Below are 24,287 nucleotides of genomic sequence, written 5' to 3' on the forward strand. Positions count from 1 at the left end.
AGTGTGGGGGCAAGTACACATCCCTGACGAACTCCAGTAACAACTGGAAATAAGTCAGAGGCGGTACCACCACACTTCACAGCACTCTCAGTACCAGAGTAGAGTTCAGACATCAGATCGATCAGTTTCGGTGGCACCCCACGAAGACCAAGAATCCTCCAGAGGACATCCCGATTCACTGAATCGAACGCTTTACAGAGATCAACATAGGCTGCAAGCAGCCCCTGCCGAAACTCTCGTCTGCGTTCGGTGAGGACACGAAGTGCAAGGATACGGTCAATCGTTGACCTCTTTGGTGTAAAGCCTGACTGCTCTGGACGCTGGTGCTCAAGCAGATGGTGGCGAACCCTATCAAGAATTATCCGAGCAAAGACCTTGCCCGGCACTGAGAGCAGCGTCACCCCTCGGTAGTTGTTGCAGTCTTGGCGATCACCCTTCCCTTTCCAGAGAGGGACAACAAGGCCCCTCTTCCAGTCAGTTGGGATGATGCCTGTGTTCCAGGCAGAGCACAAAACTGCATGCAACGACGCGAGTGCAGCATTTCCACCAGCCTTGAGAAGTTCGGCATGGATGCCACAGATCCCTGGAGCTTTGCCCCGTTTCAACTGGTTCACCGCAGCCCGTGTTTCCACAAGCGATGGTGGACCACAGTTGATTCGAGGGTCAGCAACAGGGATTGTAACACCCTTGACGTCCAACTCGACAGCTGGGGGATCAGCCTGGTACAACCGCTCAAAGTAACCGACCCAGCGGGCCTTCACTTCAGACTCCTCTGTCAAGAGCCTACCACTCTCTGCTCGAACTGCAGTGCTCCGAGGGATGGGCTTGGATGAACGTAATGCGCGAATTCCCCTGTAAGCGGGACGAGAATCACCTGTCCACAGGTGATGCTCTACCCCCTCACAGATTCCTCGCACATAGGCCTCCTTGTCCACCCTCAGTGCACGTACAGTTTTACGCCTCAGCTCCCTGAACAGCTCAGCTCTGCCATTCAGCCTGGCCCTGCGAATCTGGTCAATGGTATCCAGTGTCCCTTGAGAGACAAAATTCTTCTTTGCCCTGCGGTGAACTCCAAGGCATCCACCGGCAACATCAAGGACGGTGGTCTTGAAGGTGCTCCACAACTCTTCAGGACCCCCCAAAGCACCCAGACCCCGCAAGTGTCCACTCAGCCTGTTCGCAAACTCCTCAGCTACTCTCTCATCCCTGAGCTTGGCAACATCCAGCCTAGGCTGGGATGGTACCATTCTCCAGGATTTAAGGTGCAGCTTTAGAGTTGCTACAACAAGCCTGTGGTCAGTATTGAGGAACTGAGCACTCCGGTAGACCCTGCAGTTCTGGATCATCCTCCAACGACCGTCAATGAGGACATGGTCAATCTCCTTTGCCACACCGCCAGTGTTGGAATACCAAGTCCAGCGATGAGCTTGCGGGCGCTGAAACCATGAACCAGCCACCCTAAGTCCATGACTTCTTGCAAAGTCAAGGAACTTAGTGCTATTCTGGTTCATAGTTCCTGACCCATGGGGACCAACCCACACCTCATAACCATCCCTATCAGTTCCAGTCGATGCATTGAAATCCCCCAAGACTAGAAGTGTATCTCGTCTGGGGCACTGATCAACCACAGACTCGAGTGTGGCGTAGAATGTGTCCTTCACGGTGAGGTCACTCGCCTCAGTCGGAGCATAAATAGAGACCAGGGAAATGACACCTAAGGAGTGACGAATCCTTAATCTCATAATACGCTCGTTGACCGGTGTTACCTCAATTATCATTGGGGTCAGCTTATTGGACACAGCTACAGCAACTCCTTGGGTATGGTAACCATCAGAGCGACCAGACCAATAGTAGGTGTAACCACCCACCATTATCTCGCCGCAATCCGGTCTCCGAACCTCAGAGAGAGCTGCAATCCCGATGTCCAAACGCTTGAGCTCAGATGATAACAGAGACAGGTGATCATCCTCTCTTAGGGATAGGACATTCCAGGCACCCACCCGAAGGTACCGCCTCAGGTTAACCCAAGGAGACCGCCGTCTGGTGGACGACACCTCAGCACCACTCCGACACACTCTCCCGCAATCTGACCCAGGGATGTTACCCCGTGGTTTCCCTCCTATCAAAGATTGGGGGTCCCGAAGGCTTTGCCCCAATCCCATCATCCGGTGAGCTGCCCTGCGAAGGGAAGCTGCACAGGAGGTACTCCCACGGAGTGGGTTTTCAGATTTTTTTGCGTTTTTGCGTTTTGCGGAATGAAGCGTTTTACGGTGGCTAGAGTGCAAATCCTGCCACCAACCTCCTAATAAGAAGTAACCCAACTGCAGGAGGACGTCCGCAGACACAGTTGGGCACTAGATATGGATGGCCGTTGGCTCACAAGGAGCTCCTCCGCCCTTTGACAGGTTTTGTTTTTAATCCTGCTGGGTGTCCATATCCAAACACCCTCCTCACCAGAAAACCTGGTGGGGGAGACGGTTTAGTCGCCGACAACCCGACCATGGAACAGGTTAGTACAGGTTTACATGGTACCTGTAGCAGGTCACAGATCGAACCTGACCTGTCACAGATCGAACCTGACCTTCCTGGCTACTCCCCCGTTTTTACCCACGTGGCATTTCTGGTACTCCGGGTCCCATTCCGAGGGTCGCCCGTGCCCATTTCACTATCCCAGTCGCTTGAACCCATGGCCTACTCGGCCGGCTTCTCCTTGCCCGGGGTTCCCCCTACTCAGTACTCACCTTTCCACAGCCACGGTCCCAGCCGTTCAATGGACTCCTGCACTCATCAAAGAGGTTCCGAGCCTTCACACGACACCAACAACAAAACGACCTCCTTTTGGTAAATTTAACTAACCCACGAACGAACATTACACTGACGCTGGGTTCCCTTGCGTGGGATTCACTCCTCCCCCCCCCCAATCATTCATTACCTTCGCATTCTGCGAAAGGTTATGTTTTGGTCGGCGTGTATTTATTTATTTATTTGTTTATTTATTTATTTGTAATCTTGTGATTCGTATAACTCAAAAAGTATTAAACCGAATTGCATGAAATTTGGTGGGATGATTGGTTATTAGCCAGGAAGCATTCGATTAGATTTTGGGATCGTTCGGGTCAAAGGTCAAGGTCACGAAAAGGTCAAAATTGTCTTTTTACGATAACACGGTCAATTTTTATTCAATTTGCATGCAACTAACGCCAAAATGTTCAGAATTCATCGCCTCATCTTGTAATATGCAATATGACACAATGACGCCCATACTCTTGTTACCGGTTAGGGGTCAAACGTCAGGGGGGTCACGACCTTGAAAACGAGATTACCTTCTCTTGTTGAAACGTTGTATTCACCGAGCTTGCAAGTGAAGACTCGTCAAAACGACGTGAGTTGATTGTTGTTTAGTCCGTAGCCCCCGAAAGTCGGGGGGGGGGGGTCATGACATTATAGATATGTGGTTTGTGTCATAAGAACATTCATATGAAACCAGTTCCCCACACTCATACCAAGAACAAAAAAATTAGTGGCGGCGAAGGTATGCGCTCTATGAGTGCCCGTTCTAGTTCCCACAATGCATTCCACATTCACTCCACTCACACACTCAGGCCCGCTTACCCATATTCACTCATCGTATTTCGTTCTCTTTATGTCTTTTTTTTTCAACACACTCTAACAACTGACACTCTGCTAGCTATTTCCCCCTAACTAGCTTGTGCCCCTCATCATCCCTTATTTTAATGCACGTTCCATTTAATTATATTACTAAGCTACGTCCCCACTACACGTACCATGTCTGTCCATGTCTCCCAATCCATTTCTAATTCCAAACTAAACTCCCACTAACTGATCCCACCTGGCCCCATGGAGGACTACTTATGCCCCACGAGGCCGTCTATCTCGCGCTAAACCCTTCCCACTAACTAATGCTCCTCTGCCCAAGCGAGGATATTCGCCACATCCTGGCCGGGGCATCGTTTACTCGGAGCAAGGTCCTCCGAACCTTGCTTCACCAGGGCGGCGGTCTGCAGTCTGCATGTCCCTGCCATATGGGCGATACACGGGACCGTAACGTCGCCCCGTTAATCGCAACCGCTCGCTCTCGAGCCATCCGCCATGTGAAGCAGCATACGCCACTCACCCGAATTTCGTGCTACGAGATCCCCGGTGACGTCACTCGCACACGAACCGCACCGCGAGGCTTGCTGTGACATCCCGGGGATTCGCTCCATGTGTTCCGTGAACAGCTCTCGCAGCCTACATCACGTCGGCCCCGGCGCACGTGCTCACATGGGGACACGTGCTTTCCGAATTCGAACAACCCAATTTGCCCCCATTTTAGCTGTCGACGCTGGTATCTTGTACCAGGCGCCGAGTGTTTTGACGACGACTCCCGATCATGCAAACGTGCGTGCCTGGACAGTTCGCAAAACACGGAACGGACCTCGCACGCAGCGTCCCACGGAGCCAGCGCAGTTTCCAAAACAATTCCGTCCATTCCACAACCCACATCTCCCATCTGGATCAGTCCACATCCCAATTCCACGCATGCACTGTCATTCGCATCACTCACATGCTCCAACACACTCTGGGACATTCATATCGGGGGCTCGAGTTAGCCCAAAAGATCCCGAGGTTTCTATACCCCCCAAGCTCGGCATGTGCCCGTTCGCACCATGCACCCGCCCGACCTCAAACGGCCTTACCAGACTCACCTCATCACAGCCTGCCTCGAGGGAGCATCCTGTCTCCCCTCGTTCCTGTGGGAGGTTAAACTGACCCTCGCATTGTGTCCCGAAACGTTCCACCCACTCAACCTCAATGTCTCCTCCTAGTTTTACTTGTGTATGTGTTCCTCTGTTAATTTCATCTAACTCGTTCACTTTTCTAACTCCTGCGTCTCCATCACCTCTTTCAATTCCTGCGTTTCTTTTATTATATCCATATTCTGCGTCTCCCCTATTATTTCTACATCCCGTCTGAGTTTATCATTTTCTCTTTTACTTATTGCTGTGTCGCTCGTCCCCTCGACCTTACCCGTCTCCATTGCAGACCGACAAACCTCCACACTCCCCCTCAACTCGGCCGTTTCTCCATGTGCAGTCCTGATCCCATTTGCAAAACTCTGGCCCATGTTTTTCGTATCACTTCTCAGTGCCCGCATATCCTCTCTCCATGCTTGCATGTTTGCATCCATCTTGTTTTCCATTCGTTGCATGTTTGCATCCATTCTTTGCATATCACCCCTCTGTTGGTTTTGCATGTTCATTAGTATTTCCACCAACTGGCTCAAGTCAAATGGACTCGGTGGAGCCGATCCTCCATGATGGTGTGTGGAACCAGCAGGGATCGGAGGGGGTGGGGATTTAACGGAGGGGAGGTCATACGCCGCCCCTCCCGCGCCCATTACAACTTCTGGGTCCGATCGCAGGGGGGGGAGTCTTCTTGCATGAAGGTGTCGTCCTGGACCATGGATTCCCTTAAGCTTAGGTCTGAACCCACCTGCTCCAGCCTGTCTTGGCCCTCCATGGTTCGTCTTGAGAGTAATTTATGCTCTTAACTTGGAGGGAATGGGGGGGGGGGTTGCTCCGTGCACCCCGGAGGTGGAGGGGTTCAAGTCCCGCACCTGACACTAATTGTTGTGATTGGTGTCCCATAAGTTTCGTTGTGGAGGCGGAGGGGTCCGTATCCCACTCCTGACACCAATTTGTTGTGGGCCAGGGGTCGGTGACGAGGAACGACCACTAGATGGAGCAGTAGGGCCGTCTCCCACTGAACACCCGGAATTAAAGGTCGTCACTCCGGATAACTCCGAAGTCGACGGGCCACTAACTGGACCGTGGACTCCAATTTTTCGACCGCGTGGTTACGGTCTTTTTTGTTTGATTCCAATTTACCTAATTAGACGTGTGGTCCAGCGACTGGAGAAGCCACACCCTCGGCCGGCTTTGTCCGAAACGAGTCGCTGTTACCGACTCGGATCTGGCGAAACCAGGCGGGAATTGCCAAAGCCGCGCCGGTCCAAATAACAATTTACGGCTCAATCGGCCTCACTATAACTCAAACCCGAACTATGCTAGGCCAATGAAAGAAAGCACAGACAACGAACTGGAACATTTAACAAGAGGGTTTATTTTACAATAATCGGGGAGGGAGGGAAACACAGAGTGGACTGAACCACAAATATAAAATAATGCAGGCAAATGTACAATGGCAATCACTTAAACGATTTCTACTTATCAGACTGGCCACAGACAGACACACGCACCCAAAATAAATGGACCTCGTGGGTCTTTATTCGGCCCTTCAGCTCTGGAGGGAAGGCGAGCTGAGGGTCAGAGTCTGGCCGGGTATTTGGCCGCCTCGTGCGGTTTCACCGATTCACCCTTGTGGAGCTCGGAGTCCATGGAAGGGAACGGGGATCCCAGCTTCAGCACTACAACACAACCCTCCATGGTGGGACTCGAACCCACGACCCAGAATCCAATGAGCGCTGCCAGGATACCACGAACAACCCGGCCAGCCACAAGTGATGACCGACGAGCAGGAGCACCATGAAACATCTCCACCACGACCACCAAGACGACCACCGACCACCCAGGAACAAGACCAAGACCAAGACCTAGACCACTCAAGACCGACTCAACCACTGAACCACCTGTGAGACAGCTCACCACCCTTCTTATCCCTCCCTCAGGTGGGTGGAGGGATCCACTCTGAGGTAACTCACCTCCGGGTTGGTCGGGAGGCATCGGGCGATTGGTGTCCTCCCCTCAATGGACGAGGCGAACATTCCATCTGGCTGCGGCGGGGTTGGCTCTGAGGTGATCTCACCCCCGATTGGACGAGGAGAACATTCCATCTCACTTGGGCGGAGTCGGCGCTGAGGCGATACCACCCCCGATTGGGCGAGGGGAACATTCCATCTCGCTGGGGCGGAGTCCCAATATATATACACATATATATGTATATACATATTTATATTTTTTATATATATATATATATATATATATATATATATATAATATTTCGGCACGCCCCTTTTTTGTTCCACCATCAGATTTTTGTCACTGCATGAAATGAAACAAGCTTTGACATATATAGTAATGATATTATTGTCTTCCTTAAGAGGCCCCTCAAAATTCGTTTTGATGATTATGGTAGTTTAACAGTTCATGTTCTCAATTTGCAAAATGGGAGGAATTATTGCACAAAAAAGAAATAAAAATGTTTCCCATTTTTTAGAGGACCACTAAGATGAGTTCGGCTCATAGAATCATGCTCCATTTGGGGAGAAAACAGTTGAGTTCATACCTGACTAATTTGCACTTTCCATGTGCTGTAGTTTCTTCACAAAACCATGACTTTCTGACCAGCTAAAATCTACAAGATATGAATATGTGGACGAAACTGATCCGGCCTTTTAGATCACTTTAAAGTAGGGTGCTCTGTAATTTTAATGCGCTCTGTGGATCTTCCGGAACTCACGAATGGTACACGTTGTGTAGTCACTAAACAACATGGTAATGTCATCGAAGTGGAAAACCTGAATGATAATCAATGGATAAAAATGATATAATATATTGTTTAAAATACATTCATGCTATCTGTCTTTTATCATATGTTGCCAGTGATGCCCGTCTAAGACGGGCACCTTTACTAGTATATATATATATATATATATATATATATATATATATATATATATATATATATATATATATATATACACATACATACATACATACATACATACATACATACATACATACATACATACATACATACATACAGGGAGTCCTCGACTTACGACGGAGTTCTGTTCCTGCGACACGTCGTTACGCGATTTTCCACGTCAGTCGGAACACACCGACTTTTGTGTCAAAAAATAATTTATGGGAGATCCGGAATGATGGCATTTTACACATTGAGCGGCTCTGACGCTCGGAGGAAATCACGTCATCGCGTCGTACTCGCTCCTCTCTTCCTGTTGTTCTTCACACAGTAAATCCAATATTTCTCCCAAGATAAACCAAATAAATAAAATCACATCAGGATTGTTTGATAGCAGGACATTAAAGGAGAATCCTAGCTCCAACGGAGGTGCCGAACGGGCGGCCATTTCGATTGAATTTTCGTTTTCGCGCAAATTGGCGCCGTTCAACCATAGACGTGTTTCTCGTTCAAAAGGAGGTTTAAAAACCTTGTAAAGTTATTGCTTTCTGCCTTTTGGCTAAGGTCAAGTGTACTCCTCATTATCCTCATTATCCTCATTATCCTCATTATCCTCATTATCCTCATTATCCTCATTATCCTCATTATCCTCATTATCCTCATTATCCTCATTATCCTCCTCCTCCTCCTCCTCCTCCTCCTCCTCCTCCTCCTCCTCCTCCTCCTTTTTTTTCATTTCAAGTTAAAAATTTTTTTAAATAAATCTGTTAAATAATTTATGGGAGATGCATCGTAACCACAAAACATCATACGTCGAGACCGTCGTAAGTCGAGGACTCTGTGTGTGTGTGTGTGTGTGTGTGTGTGTGTGTGTGTGTGTGTGTGTGTGTGTGTGTGTGTGTGTATGTATGTATGTATGTATGTATGTATATATATAGTTGCAGTTCTGGAAATCGCATGCCTCCGAGGCAATGGCATCCATCATACAGTGGTCCCCAGACAGTTATTGCATGAATATACATTGTGGGAGCAGTTTCTTCCAACCTCAAGACGGAAAAATGTAAGTTCATATACAAGCCGTTTATTCAGTAAAACAAAAGACACCCCTGTGCACAGAAGGAAAACCCAAACTTTTTGTAGATTTTATTTTAATTCTCTCACGTTTGTATAAAACTGTGTATGTGTTCAACACACACTTACTCACATACGTTGTATGCAAATTATTTCAGACACTTTTCAGAACATTGACTCAATATAAACACCTCACATTATATCACATTTGTTCCGTACGTGATGAATTAAATAATTCTGATGTTAATTCCTGACCTGGCTCAGTATCCTTTGTTCATTCATTGGACCAGCTCTCTCAGCTTCCATCCCAGCTGGTTTATTATCTTCAATTATTTTTCACATCTCCATCTCTTCTGTCTTGTATGGATTCCCTGACTTAAAGATCACATTTGCCTTTGTATCTCCTCTCTCGTTCTGTGGCGCTGTTGGGAGGAGAGCTATCACCGGTAATATTTTCTGTACTTCTGTTTTTTTATTTAAGGGTAGCTTATGCGTCTTTTAAACACCCATTTATGCTCACACTCTTCGTCTGCTCCTCTCAAGGCTCTCTTCGGCCCACCTGCCACAGATTTTCCAATCGACTGGTTTTCGAGTTGTTTTATTTTGGGTTTTTTCTCTCTCGATTTTTTTTTTCTCTCTCTTCTCAAGTTTTCAATTCTATATCGATGAAATATTTGCTTTTTCTGTTCTGTCTGTCCACAACTTCACATCTTTGAAGTTCTCGACCCAAATAGGCTAGTGGCCAAATTAAAAAAGGGGCCTAAAATTGTGAGAAACACCTACCCACGGTGGAACAAGTCACAACCTATTTTTTTTTCTTGAAGAGGGATTTTTTGGGAGTTGGAAAATCATGGTTGTGAACCTGAGATCATTGCACAACATTTTGAAAATCACGTTTACATATCTACCACTGCAGACTGCAAAAATGGATTTAATCGCCACAGATATTGGCTCATAGATTTGTTAATACTGGTGCTACAAACACAAATTTGGGACCAAAATGTGCGGAATGATGACACATATATCTGTAAAAACCATTAGTGATGTAACAAAGGCTTTTGTGTGACATACAGGCAAAAATAGTGGAATTTTACTCAACAAATCGGCTTCGGGTTTACCAATAAATATCAACAAAAACATTAATTACTTCAAAAATATTGGACTTGCAGTCATACTTGTTACATCAACATAATCCAAGTATATTTACCCTTTGAAAATATATCTAATGATATAATTGTCGCTGAAATGATATAGTTATAACTGAAATCATATGTCGCCCCACTAATGCTGACTGATATAAATCCCGAAGCAGATATGCAACATGAATAATTGACTTAAGATTCAGACACAATTGTGAAAGTGACTTTTATAGACATCATGTTGATATAAGCTATTTCACATATGACGATAATGAATTCATAACATGCACTGTAACTTATGTACATCTATTACATGAAGTAATACATGTAATACATTTAAAAGTTCAGTCACGCTCTTCATCAGTGCTGTCGTCAAAGACAACATAATCATCAACATTTGGACAATCATCTGCACTGCACGAGCAGAATTCAGTGCAGCTCAGTCCTGCAGAGATACAATGACATGTTCTGCTCTGCCTACAGCCATCGTCGGTGCAGCGTAGTTTTTGAAGAACTTTGGGGATGTAAATATCCTCCGAGGCAGTTTGATCAACAGCTACAGACGTGAGGAAACGTCTCACCTCATCATAGTACATACCGTGTCCTAATTCATGAAGCATGTCAATGAGATGCTTGCTTCCCAATTCATGATGCACCTGCAAGGCTAAACCAAGCGTTATTGTGGAGTACACTCGACGGCTCTGATATTATATTGTGACAAATGGCGACCGTCCTCAGGTTGTTCTTCATAACACCTTCATCACTACAGCTGGTTACATTCGTGTGTGTGATTTCTCACTGGTGCACCACTGAATAAAGTCGTAGAGTGTATTAGGAACAAATTCTGCACAGTGCTGAATATCTGTTTCCTCGATAGGTGCATACATATTTCCAACATGCTCGATATCAGCCATGTGCTTCCTCAGGATACCAGCTGCAGCATGCAAAGTATGCATTTCACTATCTGTAGCTGATGGTACATCAGACGGGATGTCTTCATATTCTGGTTCATCAGTCATCCTCTGCAGAATCGTGGCTTTCCTCAGGGCATCACATAAGGTCACAGAAGAAGAGCATATGATGTCAGTGTGGCCATCAAATGTTACACAGACTATTTGGTCACCATAATATTTAGTTAATCGCTCCTTCAACTTCCAAGTTTTATCTTGTTCTGCATTCGTGGTACCCAGTGAAACCAAATATCCAACGTATTCATCTTTCAGATGAACGAGGGTTGGCACTGTCTTAGTTTTGGAGAACACAGTTTGTTCCAGATAACATTTCAGTTCATCAAAAGCTTCATCATGTAATGTGCCCATTGTTTCCTCTCCTGATTTACGAATTGCAGCAGTGATGTTCCTTTCTGAAATATAGTGTGAATAGCATAATCTGTTGAACTTGGCATCATAGGCGAACAAATCTGGAAAGGCAAGCATGCGCATGTGTATTTTATTGTCTTGTCTTTTGTCAGCTGCTGCCAGAACTTTTTCTCTGGTGGACTGTCCAGTTCCTGTAGATACCGGTGTAAGCTTGTTTCTGGAAGTGTTGGATTTTCCACAAATGAAGCAGTTAGTCCTGATGTCAAACCCAGCTGTTTCATTTCTGCTGATTCTTGTGTGTTCTGTTGCCGCAGACGTTTATGGTTGCTGGTCACTCTCACTGGGGTTGGATGTGGAGATATTTGACTTGCTGGTATACTTGGCCCGACACGATTTGTGGAATTATACTTTCAAATCAAGACTCAATATGTCTTGTTGCAAAGGCCAGAAATTTTCGTAAACGTCATCTTTTCTGATTTGACTTGCTTTGAAGATTGCACTGAAACCATTAAATGTTGGGTTCTTTACAACTTCTTGCTTTTTAGGGTTGAGGGGTTTAAAGCATATGATGCAGTGGTCAGTGTCAATTTTATAACGCTTCACAACAGGTGGTTCCAGATCCATAATTGCAGATCAGTTGTCAGCACAAGCATCTGAAATGAAATAATTAAAGGTAAGTATATATCAGTAGTTTTAGAAAAAGGCAATCAAACTCAAAATTGATTTTCTGCAACTGGATTTAAAATCATTCTTGTTTGGTTAATGCATATACATCGGTTACTTTTTTTTTGGGGGGGGGGGTGACATATGGTTTCGGTAATAACTCTTAATTCAACTGATTTATCTTTATGAGTTATATTTCTGAAAAGGAGAATGCTGGAGGGTTATTTTGATGTAATACGTAGTAATACAACTCAAATACTTATGAAGAAATTAATTGTTTAGTTGATATTTATTGGTAAACCCGAAGCTGATTTGTTGAGTAAAATTCCACTATTTTTGCCTGTCGGTCACACAAAAGCCTTTATTACATCACAAATAGTTTTTACAGATATATATATATATATATATATATATATATATATATATATATATATATATATATATATATATATATATATATATATATGTCATCATTCCTCACATTTTGGTACCAAATTTGTGTTTGTAGCACCAGTATTAACAAATATATGAGCCAATATGAGGCAAAATCTGTGGCGATTAAATCCATTTTTGCAGTCTGCAGTGGTACATATGTAAACGTGATTTTCAAAATGTTGTGCAATGATCTCAGGTTCACAACCATGATTTTCTAACTCCCCAAACACCCCTCTTTAAGAAAAAATAGGTTGTGATTTGTTCTACCTTGGGTAGGGGTATGCCACCCAAAACCTCATTTGGCCACTAGCCTAAAAGGTCTCATTCATATACTCGGCATTTGACCTGCGGGGAGTCGGCACATCGCCATTCTTTGCTTCACGATGCTGATTTCCATAACTGCACTCATAAATTGCTTCGAGCACTCGTCAGCGCTCCTTTTTCGCTCCGAGCACTTGTAATAGCTCCGATCATTTGTCAGCACTCCTTTAAATCGCTCCGAGCACTCGTCAGCGCTCCTCTTTCTTTACAGCGATTAAATCCTTTGGCCCCGGCTTTCGTAACCTTTGGCAATAAAGTGCCCTTGCTACTAGCCCTTCTGGCCCTCCTTTCGCCTCTCCGCCCTCTCGACTCGACGACCCTAATCCGGTACGCAGTGCCTCTCGCTATTTTACATAACTCTGCAATCTCGTCTGCGCAACGTACGTTTATCAAAACGTACCAAGATGTTATCCTATTTTGAAGGAATATACTCCGTATTTCCTGAAAAATAAATTAAAATTATATATATATATATATATATATATATATATATATATATATATATATATATATATATATATATATATATATATATATAAAAATATATATATAAATATATATATATATATTAAAATAAAATTTAAAAATGTCTTTTCTTCCACCCAACAAATAGCTTTGTAAATGTCCTTATCTTTAAAAATTTGGTTTGAGACTGCTCAACCCTCCGTGGAGAGCTTATCTACCTGGGAGAAACACATGTTCCAGCAGAGATCTCTCACTTTTGGCTTCACCAGCGTTCACTTACAACTAGGCAGAGCCCCTCTCCTCGGATGGAGGCTATCAATCCGATCCTTCGTCGCCAAACTGTGGGAGCAGTTTCTTGCTACCTCAAGACAGAAAAACGTAAGTTCATATACGAGGTGTGTTCAAAAAGTATCCAACCTTAATTTTTCGTGCGTAAACAAATGAAGCTAGGGAGGCGTGGTTTGGTGCACGTATGTAGGCAATCCTAATTCAAATGCGTGAATATTTTCCCGCCCGCAGAAGCTGTCAGTCGCCGACAGACCGCCGATGAGTGAGGAAGTGTAAGTGAGCGCCGTCGGATTTTCGTTTTTGACAAAATGACAGAAAAAGTTGAACAACGCTACTGCATCAAATTTTGTGTAAAGCTTGGCGATTCCCAAGTGGAAACGATCCCCAAGATTCAACAGGCCTTCGGGAACGAAGCAATGGACACCACAGATTAAAGAGTGGTACAACCGCTTCAAAGATGGTCGCACATGAGTGGAAAGTGAAGCACGTTCTGGTAGGCCCTCAATATCCCGAAATGAGATCGTCATTGACCAAGTGAAGACCCTGCTGATGCAGGATACCACCTCCTTCAACTTCTTCAACTTCTGCGACACTGTGCGATGCAAACGGCCAGACCTGTGGGCAGCGGTCAATTGGCAGCTCCATCACGATAACGCACCCACCCATTCTTCACATTTGATAGAGTTTCCTGGCCAAACACAACACACCTGTGCTTCGTCAGGCTCCTTACTCTCCCAACATGGCTCCGTGTGACTTCTGGCTTTTCCCCAAGCTGAAAATGCCCCTGAAAGGGACTAGATTTCAGTCGAGAGAAGACCATGCGGAATGCGACGGACCAGCTGTGCGCCATCCCAAAAGAGGCGTTCCAGCGCTGCTTCCGAGAGTGGCAGAACCGTTGGGAGAAGTGTGTGGCAGCCCAAGGAGACAACTTTGAAGGAGATTAGTGTAAGTTTGTTGTTTCTGGATACGAGTATTTTTTATGAACAAAGGTTGGATACTTTTTGAACACATCTCCTACAAGCCGTTTATTCAGTAAAACAAAAGACACTCCTGTGCATAGTAGGAACACCTTGACTCCCAATGATATTGCGAGCCAAAGACTTCAGATTACATGGCATATTGAGTGTACATGTACAGTTTTTAACAAGATACCAGATGGACCTGTGTGGACTTCAAATTTGCTCCATAGTGGGGTTTTGGTTTGTTTTTGGAGTTTGTTTACAGTTTCGGGAAGATGTGGGGGGGGGAGCGGGGGGAGAGAAGGTAGGAGAGAGTCATGTGTTACCCTGCTGACTAAGATGGTCACCGTCGAGATAAAGTTTTACAAGCTTGTTGAAGAATAAATCAGAGAAATGTGTGTATTCCACTCTTTACTGGCTCTCTCAGCATATACATTTATTACTTTTGAATTCTTTAGATTTCTTAAGTATATTTATGACTTCCGTCCTCTGTTTGTGTGTTTGTTTGTGTGTGTGTGTTTGTTTTAGGCACGATAACTCGAGAAGAGAAGAAGCTACCAATGTCAAATTACACCACGTGATTCAGGAGGGTGATGGCTGGTGCTGATTAGATTTTGTCAAAATCGGTCAAAGGTCAAGGTCACAGTGAGGTCAAACATCCAAAAAAAAGTTATAACTCGAGAAGGGAAGAAGCTACCAATGTCAAATTACACCACGTGATTCAGGAGGGTGATGGCTAGCGCTGATTAGATTGTGGTCAAAATCGGTCAAAGGTCAAGGTCACAGTGAGGTCAAACATTCGATTTTTGATGGTTTTGTACAGAATTATCGTAGAAACTTCTGGTTTGCGTCGCTACCTTCTCGAGAGACAGCTTTTATTAGACAAGGTCAGAGGTCAAGTTGATGATTTCGTTAGTACCAGTCTATGACTGCTTGTTAAATTATTTGTTGAAGTATTAAAGTAAATCTTGCATTTTTACATTATTATAAATTGCATTTTAATAATTCAGTTTCCACAACATTCATTTAGACCTTTCCCTCACGTCTAATGGGTCAAGTGGGACGAAGTGCTTTGTGTGGATCTCATAGTTATGTCTGATTATATCTCTATCTTGATTCCAACACTTTTCCTCTTATTCCTGAAATAAATCCAATCAGGCACCGCGCTCAGACGGCTACCTGTAAAAACTGCAGCCACACCCTACACAATAAGAATGCGCCTTCGCGAAGGTCAACAATCGAAGCAAACAATAAACAACCTCCACCCACTGTTCAGGACGCACGCGGCACATTCTTTTCAACCTATTTCGGCATCTAATAAATATATCCAATCCTTTCCTTCAATTCATGACACAGATCAGGGCCGGCACCGCGCACACCACCACCTGTAAAGATCATCACAGGGATAGATAACCACATGCTCAATGGCGGACCAGCGCGCAGCCCTGTGATAATTTATCATCGCACAGAACAGGGCACGAATAGCACACATCTTCATTCGGGTCTGCGCGTTGGTTCACAGTGGCGAATTCCTGTCGGTCTTCGCTCACCACCATGGCCACAATTGTCTCCCGCAAATGGCAGACATCCTCCCGCAACTCCCAGTCGATACAGCTGCGACCAAGCAGAGGCATGCTGTGCGACCCGGATCGCTCATGCCGTATGGTGTACAGATGAAGCAAGGCGATTCATATCGCGGGGTTCGGGGCGAGACTATTCCGCACCTTGGATATGTCTTGCCGGATGTAAAGTAAGGCCGCTTCCGGCCATGAAGGTCAGGTCGAGTGGTGGCTGGGGCCCAATGAGGGCCCCGATTCGGGTCACGACGCATCTCTCCGGTACAGTGCCCCACCCTGCAATAAAGGGACCAAGCTGTAAAATATATATATATATATATATATATATATATATATATATATATATATATATATATATATATATATATATATATATATATATATATATATATATACACATGAGTCGGTGTGTGTGCGTGTGTTTTTTTTTTTTTGTATGTATATTCAAAGAATTGCACTCCATCACATCATCGTGATAGTATCAGACGCACGCACGTACACACTCACACGTACACACGTACGCCACACACACACACACACACACACACACACACACACACACACACACACACACACACACACACACACACACTGAGACAACCACTGGGAAGATATTTGGTATATCGTGAGTATCTCGTTGTTGGACCATTTGACCTTACAACTTGGTACTGGAGACACAATCAAATATGAATGTTTCTTCTTGAATTTTGGAGTTCATTCAGATTTCAATTTGTTTTGTTTTATCCCAGCTTTGTTTCAGATATAGTCGACATTTTCTACAAGAGTGATGACGATGTTGTTCAGGATGCCGAATTACAGGAATGGATTAAAGAGATATTTGAAGGATTTTTATCGATGGAGTCCACAGGTAATACATCTAGAAAGTTATGCAACATGCATTGTGGGCTCATTTATCCGGTTATACAACCCCACTGTAAAGGGAAATTGATATCAGTTTCGCCGAGTGAATGGGAGCGTATTTATGCCCTTTTTAGGTCATCTCTTCAAGCATGACCTAATAATATGGGTGTTGATGTCCTTTGATCCGTCCGTCCGTCTGTCCGTCCGTCCGTTTACAATGAGGTTGAAGTGGGAGATCTGGTCATTCGTGATCCTGATAGAGGTCGATGAGACGTACACGATTGTATGACTTTCAAGGTCACGGAAGGTTAAGGTCAAGGTCATGATGCCTTTAAAGTTACGAAAATGACGATTTTCAAATTCTATCTCCTCCTCCATTTCTCAAGCGATCTTGAATTTGATTGTAGCATATAAATCTATGGGACAATATATAAATTTGGTCAGGGCGGATTTCGATATTCACTTTCGTTTTCGTGTCACGTGACTTCAAAGTTGGCAAAAAATGCGAAAATGACGATTTTCAAAATCTATCTCCTCCTACATTTCTCAAGCGATCTTGAATTTGATTGTGGCATATGAATGTATGGGACAATATCTAAATTTGGTCAGGACAGATTTTCGAATTTCGCTTTCGTTTTCGCGTCACGTGACTTCAAAGTTTGCAAAAACTGCCCAACCTTCAGGAGGCTATATATTCTCTACTTGGCATGGTAAAAGTTAGTGAATGGTGTCATTCCATAGCAGCTGACCTTGTATATTGATACATTTTCCACCGAAGGTGCAAAAGTTTCAAAACCCGAAATGTAAACGTCGGCATTTATTTTCAAAATATAATTTCGTGCGCGCGCGCCAAACTGCCGAGTCATCTTTCACCAAACTGTGCAGTTCGAGCTGCGCAGTCGTACTGCGCAGTAGTCTTCAGTCATAACTGAACATTGAGAACTTGTAGTATTATAGAGATGACCGTCACCCCCACACGGGGATAATGTTTAGTTTTGGGATTTGATTCAAGGTGGCTTTAAATTACTGTAAATTTAAATGAATATTCTTGTTCATTCTACATTGTGGGACCTCCAACCCTTTCTTTATGCACACTCACAGGGTTGCCAACTCGGTTCAACAACGTGCTTGATCTCAAAGACTTCCTCACTGCTGTCATCTTTACCTTCACTGCCATTTTCAGTTATAGTTATGGAACTATGGTAAGTGTTTTTAAATTCAAGATAATTGCATTTGTTACGAGAATTATTTTTACGGATAAGAGATTCACAAATAACCTGTTCCAATCAAAGTAACAAACGTTAACTGGAATATGTTTTTGGTTACGAACTGTACTGAGTCAAAGTAACAAAGACTGACTTGGCTAAATGGCCTCTTGTTTTTTCACCGATATAATAATATGCTTGTTTGTTCCTCTGTCCCTCTGTAACTCTCCTTTCCACCATTGGTTGGAAAACTAGCCTGACTCCACCCACAATTGCAACCTGAAAAAAAATTATATGGATGCCATTTTCATGCTATGCAAAGCAAAAGACATCTTTGATTGACAAAGATAACGGTTGACAAAAAAAAAAACATCGAAAACCGTTCAACGGAGGAAATTGAAACTTCACCACATGTTGCCATCCACCACATCAAGCTGTCATATTCACAATCACCATGCCCTCCTTATAAGTTTGCCTTTCAGTTTAAAACAACCAAAAGTGATTGTTAAAAGCATCATCAAATGTCAAATTCTTGGAGCTGATAGGCTTTATGGGCCTTGTGAAGGCCACAGTACATGGAGTCCTTTGGCTTCAGGCCTCGAGTGTCACCATGTGGGCCAATGCAATTGGAATCTATCTGAGCTATATAACCACAGATGTATTTGAAATGTGCAAAGGCAGTGGGCATGTTTTTGCTTCAAATCCAGGTTATTTTGCTTTATTTTTGAGAGCAATCGTGGCAGTGGTCTGTTCCCTATACACCACCCAAATAACTTTGTGGCATTCTCTCGAGCAAGGGCTTTTATCACGGAGGTTCCGAGGGTCCCCACTGGTAAATGCATGATACATCTGTTGGGTTTTCTAACTTTATTGTTTTCTGAAAATTGTTTTCAAGCTCCCTAACCCAAGTGGGTTTATTGTGCAGTTTGATTGGTACGGTTTGATATACAACAACTTCTTCATAATGCGGCACCCGGTCCTGACTGCAAAGAACACCACCAACATGGCTGATGTCATGTCAACCCTTCCTGATGTGGCAACCACTTGTTTCCTCCTATGTTACAACAGCCATGCTTCGAAGATTGTAGAAAAGGTAAATGTCCATCTTGTTTTCATCGCTTAAGTTTGTTTTTTTTGAACAGTGACACATGTGAATTTGTCCAGAATTATATTGGAACAGTTTCTGGGTCGACAGGGTTTCACGAGGGGTGCTCTCGGTCCCATATCTCAGCCAGTGAATAACTGAGGCACATTTCCCGTCCATTTATTATGTCCACACGATGTCAAACCAATGAAGGAAAAGAACAACAGAGCAGGTTTGAAAAGTTTATCAAGGCATGGCATGTGATTACAATCATGAAATTCAAAACACAATATTTTGCAAACACATATTGACAAATCAAGTGTTCACAAGGTGCAGACACACAAGAACAGTCTTCCGTCGAGCACCGAAGTTCCCCTGAAGCAATCTTAATTTCTTCAGAATGGACAAGTGTGCCGCACTCACACAAGGAAAGTAGAGAGAAAGATTGAGAGAAAGAAATAAGGAAGATCGAGGCATGGTTGCTGTCTCTCACTTACACCACACAAGCAAGTGGGTCCATGTTGATCCCAAAGTGGAGGGAATGGAAGGAAAGGGAAGGAGGAGAAATGCGGTGCGTATTTATGTGTGGTATTGGAATGTCATGTGCATGTGTTGCTGGAGTCTACACGCCACAACACCACGTGCTGCATTCACCCTCTGAACCACTTGGTCAGCTTGTGGTCAGCACAATTCGCTCAAATGGATCAGCCGGTTTGTCTGACAGCCCATGCTTCAGGAGACAATAACGACTTGGCAGACAGGAGCGGCTTGGCAGACAGACAGCAGCGGCTAGTGGTTCGTTTTCTCCCTTGGGGCGTTTATTGAGCCTGGTGTGAGGTGTGGCATTGGTCATGGCAATGACCATCGACTCTCTTGTACCTCTCTCCATTGGCCCAGCGGGTTGGTTCCACAGTGTATGTGTGCCTGAGAGCACAGCGTTAGCATTTCTGACAGCAGTATTGAACACGTGGGTACTGCCTTGCCCGATGATGGTACTGACAGTGCTAATGTCAGTCTTGAATGCGTTTTGTTGTAATTGTGGTGCCGGTGGGGTTGTGGTGTTGATGTTGTTGTGTGGAAAGTTGGCGGGGGGGGGGGGACGAAATAGGATGGGAAAAGGGTTCAAAAGGACTGAGGATGAAAGGTACTTGAAATTGACTGAAACAAAAGGGAGGAATATACTGCGTTTGAGATGTTGAGGAAAGGGTGAGGGTTCTGGACGGATGAAGGACGAATGGATGGATGGAACAGTCTCAAGAAAGTGGTAAATCACAACAGGGATGGAATATGCTAACACTTACAATGCACTCTCCTCATCCCTGATACAGGGGAAAGTATCTGACCAAGCACATTTACTTATGAAATATCTGGGGAATCCCTTTATCTGTTGAATGATCCATCCCCAGGTCTATTTCCAGAAGCACAACAATATATACTCCTAGCATGTATCACAAAATAGGTCACTTCTGTGTGTTCGTTTTTATCATATTGCGTATATTCTGGAGTAATGTTTGAAAACATCACCTTCCGGTATATGTTCATATAATGTTACACAAAATGCAATACGATGGCGTTTTTCTTTTTCTTTCCAAAAACAAGCCATACTTGCTGAAACTTTGGATTTTGCCTCCTTTATTGAAGCTCTTCAAAGCCAAGAAATCCTCACCGGACCTGTCTGTTTTAACGCCGCATGGGCAAAGCGAAAAGCGGGGTCAAGAAATCGTCACGTATAAATGTACGTGTCTGCATTTTATTAAGAAGGAACATTGAGAACCGTTCAACGGAGGAAATTGAAACTTTACCACATGTTGCATGACCATTTGATATCGAACTTGGATGATGCATGCCCCCTCAGAACTTACATGGTGAATTAAACAAAAGCCTCATGCCCAGAAACAATGCCACTTCCTCGTGTTAGAAATTTGAATCATTATAATCGCTTCAGTCATTGTCGCTCGGCTGGTGAAATAAAGCGAAGAAGAAGAAGTACAATTTGGCGTTTTGACGAGAACAAAAGATACTTTGTTAAGGCTTACAAGTATAATTGGTACACGTTTACCTCAGAAGTGGAGACAGATGTAATTACAAATTTTCCACAAGAGGTTGATTGCACCAAGTCCTTCTCAAAACTGCGTCGGGTAAGTGTTCATTGAATACCATCTCGTTCTGTTGTCGTTTCATGCCTGTTTTATTCATTACCCTCATCAAAGGCGAGGATATTGCATATGGGTCCGTTTGTCTGTTTGTTTGTGTAATGGTCCCTTGAATTATTTTATTAACACGATTCAAAACCTCCCTTGGAGACCTGTCCTTTTGCACAGCTGATTTACATGCAATGCCTTTCGTAATTGATGGTCCAGAGAATCAGAAATTAAAAAACACATTTTTGATGTGATGATGCAGATTAAGTAATGATTGAAGCACTGAATGTGGTTTTTAATTCTTGTAATTATTTGAGGCGTTAAAGTTAAATTAAAAAAAAACACCCAACCTAGCAGGTACCACTCTGAAAAGTTCCAGAAACCTGTTATGGTCATTACATTATCTGTGTGACGGAACCGATGGGATTGTCTCAGCACACTGCACAACTTGCTTCCTATTCATCAGAAAGTAAATTTGACGAATAATTTTTTGATCAAGAATCCTCAGATAATGACGATAGTTAAAGTCATGATGTTGAAGGTACTGTTGTTGAGATCAAGTTCTGTCCACACCGATCTTCGGTAGAGAAGAGTTTATTTCACATCAAAACATATGCGCATATGGAGCGTGGTGGGAACACACAGTAGTCCGCATAGACCAACTCTGGCAAGCTCAGTTTTAGCTCTGCCTTGTATACAATTTTACTTTGACTCTTGCGTGACTGCCTGTCAGCAGGATTTATCTTGTTTAAAACCATTAACTCCCTTCAAGCTTGTGTTGTTGATAAGAACGTACAGAAAGTACAACATTAGCTCTTCTCCCCTTCCTTATCTTGCATTAGCAAGGTCACCTCCTACATGTTTTTGTGCCCCAGTGGACTGGGAAGCACCAGCTGTGTTATTTCACAAGCATTCTTCTTGGCTGACAAAACAATCCCTTTGACAGTGCAGAGATAAACAACAAGATTTATTCTTTCCCTCTTTCCAAATTGCAAAGATGTTAACAAAAACACTGATGACTTATTTGGGACACATACAGTGTCTCCACACTGTCATACCATGCATGCATGAACCCGAGGTCATCATGAATTCACAACAATTTGGGTGACGTCGAAGAAAGACTCGGCAAGAACAATTGGTAAATGGGAAATCGTCGAGTTAGAATGTGGTAAATGTGGAGTTTGATGCTATTTTGATGTAACACTTCCCTGTAATTATTGTGGTAACTAGAACTGCAATCCGTAGAGTGCATACTTCCACAAGGCCGAACAGTTCACATTTTGTATCCCACTGGTATGCTGGATCTGGATCCGGACCTCCAAGATTGAATCAGCTTGTTCTTGTCACATAACCAACTAACCCACCAAGTTTTGTCATTCATCCACAACGTTTTGAGAGATCGTGTGATACAATATATCCTTTGGCCCCGTCTCTCAATGGTGAAGAATCACTTTAAAAATCCTCGTGTCCAGATGTACAGTGCAATCCGAGACATGTAGATGCTCATTACCTGAAAGGTCCCCTGACATGCAAAACTTTCTTGTTATTTATATGTTAACTTGACCTTCCAAGTGAAGAAATCACCCATGTTTTTTTTTTAATCAAAAATGGGATAATTAGAGCAATATTTCAATCATTTCTGGAGCTATTCACAACTTGCTATGCCCCGCCCCTTAAAAATATTGACCAGCGAATCGCAGCGTCACATACAGTAACTCGCACAGAGTGGATTGACTCGAGAGTCTAGATGTGGCGCGCCTTATAAAGTACGTACAAATGCATTTTGCACATGTTAGTGCAATCTCTGTGATCGTCTTAATTCCAGTGATTGTTTCGCGAAAGTTTTTAAGAGTTTTAGCCGTACTTTCGAAAATGCCTGCAAGATGTATCGTAGCAGGATGCCTCCCTCAATATAAGCAAAGACGGTGTAAGCCTTCGTGTGTTCCCGAAAGATGATAATCGTCGGAGAATATGGACATCTAAAGTGAAGTTGACGAGGGGAAACCGGAAAGACCCCAGTGACACGAGCGTCATTTGCAGCGCCCACTTTGAAGACAGTGACTTTGAGCACGGGCTCCAGTCATCCCTCTATTCATCCCAACCCCTCATTCCTCACACACAGAGACAATAAATTCTGCTTCTGAGCCGTGTATGCACAATAATCATGAGGCAATTACTGATCCCTTTACAACCTTGTCGTAGTCGTATACAAATCCAATACATGTATGCACAATAAAGGGCTATACCATGTACACAAAATATAAAATGTGACTGTTGAACCTTTCCATTAAAAAAAACAATTACAGGGACATAAAAGTAAAATACTAACGATTAATATTGCATCATTCAAGGCGCAAAGAGATAATTTTAAAATCAAACAATGTGAAAAACCTGCACCCACATTTTGCAGCTTATTGAATTGTTCGTTGAAACCAGCCTGCTGGGATAGGTACGATTCCACATACGTGCAAACCAGGTATGGCTGCACTCGACATGCATGGGTTTATTCTAAAGTGAGGGTACTGCTTCCATTGGCTTGCTATTCATTAATATTAAGCCAAAATGCTGTAATAAAAGAAAAGGGGAAAAAATGTTTGCACAACTATGAAAGACAAATTTATCAGTCCTATTACACAACCTCATAGCCTCGGGACTCTTACGCATTGACTTATACATTGTGTGCATGCTAATACAAGTTACTTGTCAACTCTAGAGTCGAGACTAGTCCGATAAATCCGTCGTCCATCCGACGAGGCAGATAAATCCGTCATCCGTCCGAGTAGGCTGATAAATCTGACGTGCTATGGCTTTATTTTATTATTCTCTTTTCTTCATTGTTTTCTACTGGTGCTACATGATGACAGCAGGAATAAAAATGCAACAGAACGTCAGATTTATCGGACTACTCGAGACAATTGTATCACAAGGTTTGTTCTGCACACAAGTTTTCATCGTATCCGGACAGCGAGATTGCTTCGTTTTATGCGAGGAGAGATACGGCCGATGACATGCGCCAGCCTTGTTTGTGATTAATTCGCCGCAAAGCAACATGCCGGCTGCGCTGCGCTGTTCACGTCACCTCAGTGAAATA

General features: G+C 43.8%; 1 protein-coding gene across 2 annotated transcripts in view; it reads left to right on the plus strand.

Moving 5' to 3' along the window:
- The window catches only part of LOC147029351 (polyunsaturated fatty acid 5-lipoxygenase-like), a 117,746-nt gene that overhangs the window by 81,483 nt on the left and 11,976 nt on the right, over window positions 1-24,287 (plus strand). Inside the window, exons 12-15 of one of the 2 annotated variants that reach the window (XM_085872351.1) lie at window positions 16,655-16,773; window positions 17,868-17,968; window positions 18,897-19,064; window positions 20,697-21,047. In XM_085872351.1, coding sequence (XP_085728477.1) covers window positions 16,655-16,773; window positions 17,868-17,968; window positions 18,897-19,064; window positions 20,697-20,825 — 517 coding nt within the window. In that variant the 3' untranslated portion in view covers window positions 20,826-21,047. Of the gene's footprint in view, window positions 1-16,654; window positions 16,774-17,867; window positions 17,969-18,896; window positions 19,065-20,696; window positions 21,048-24,287 lie in introns of those variants that run through there. The other variant, XM_085872350.1, reaches the window with a different exon arrangement.

Source organism: Eptatretus burgeri, chromosome 3 (assembly GCF_056783735.1).
Source record: "Eptatretus burgeri isolate ZD-2024b chromosome 3, Ebu_testis_v1, whole genome shotgun sequence".
Taxonomy (NCBI): Eukaryota; Metazoa; Chordata; class Myxini; order Myxiniformes; family Myxinidae; genus Eptatretus; species Eptatretus burgeri.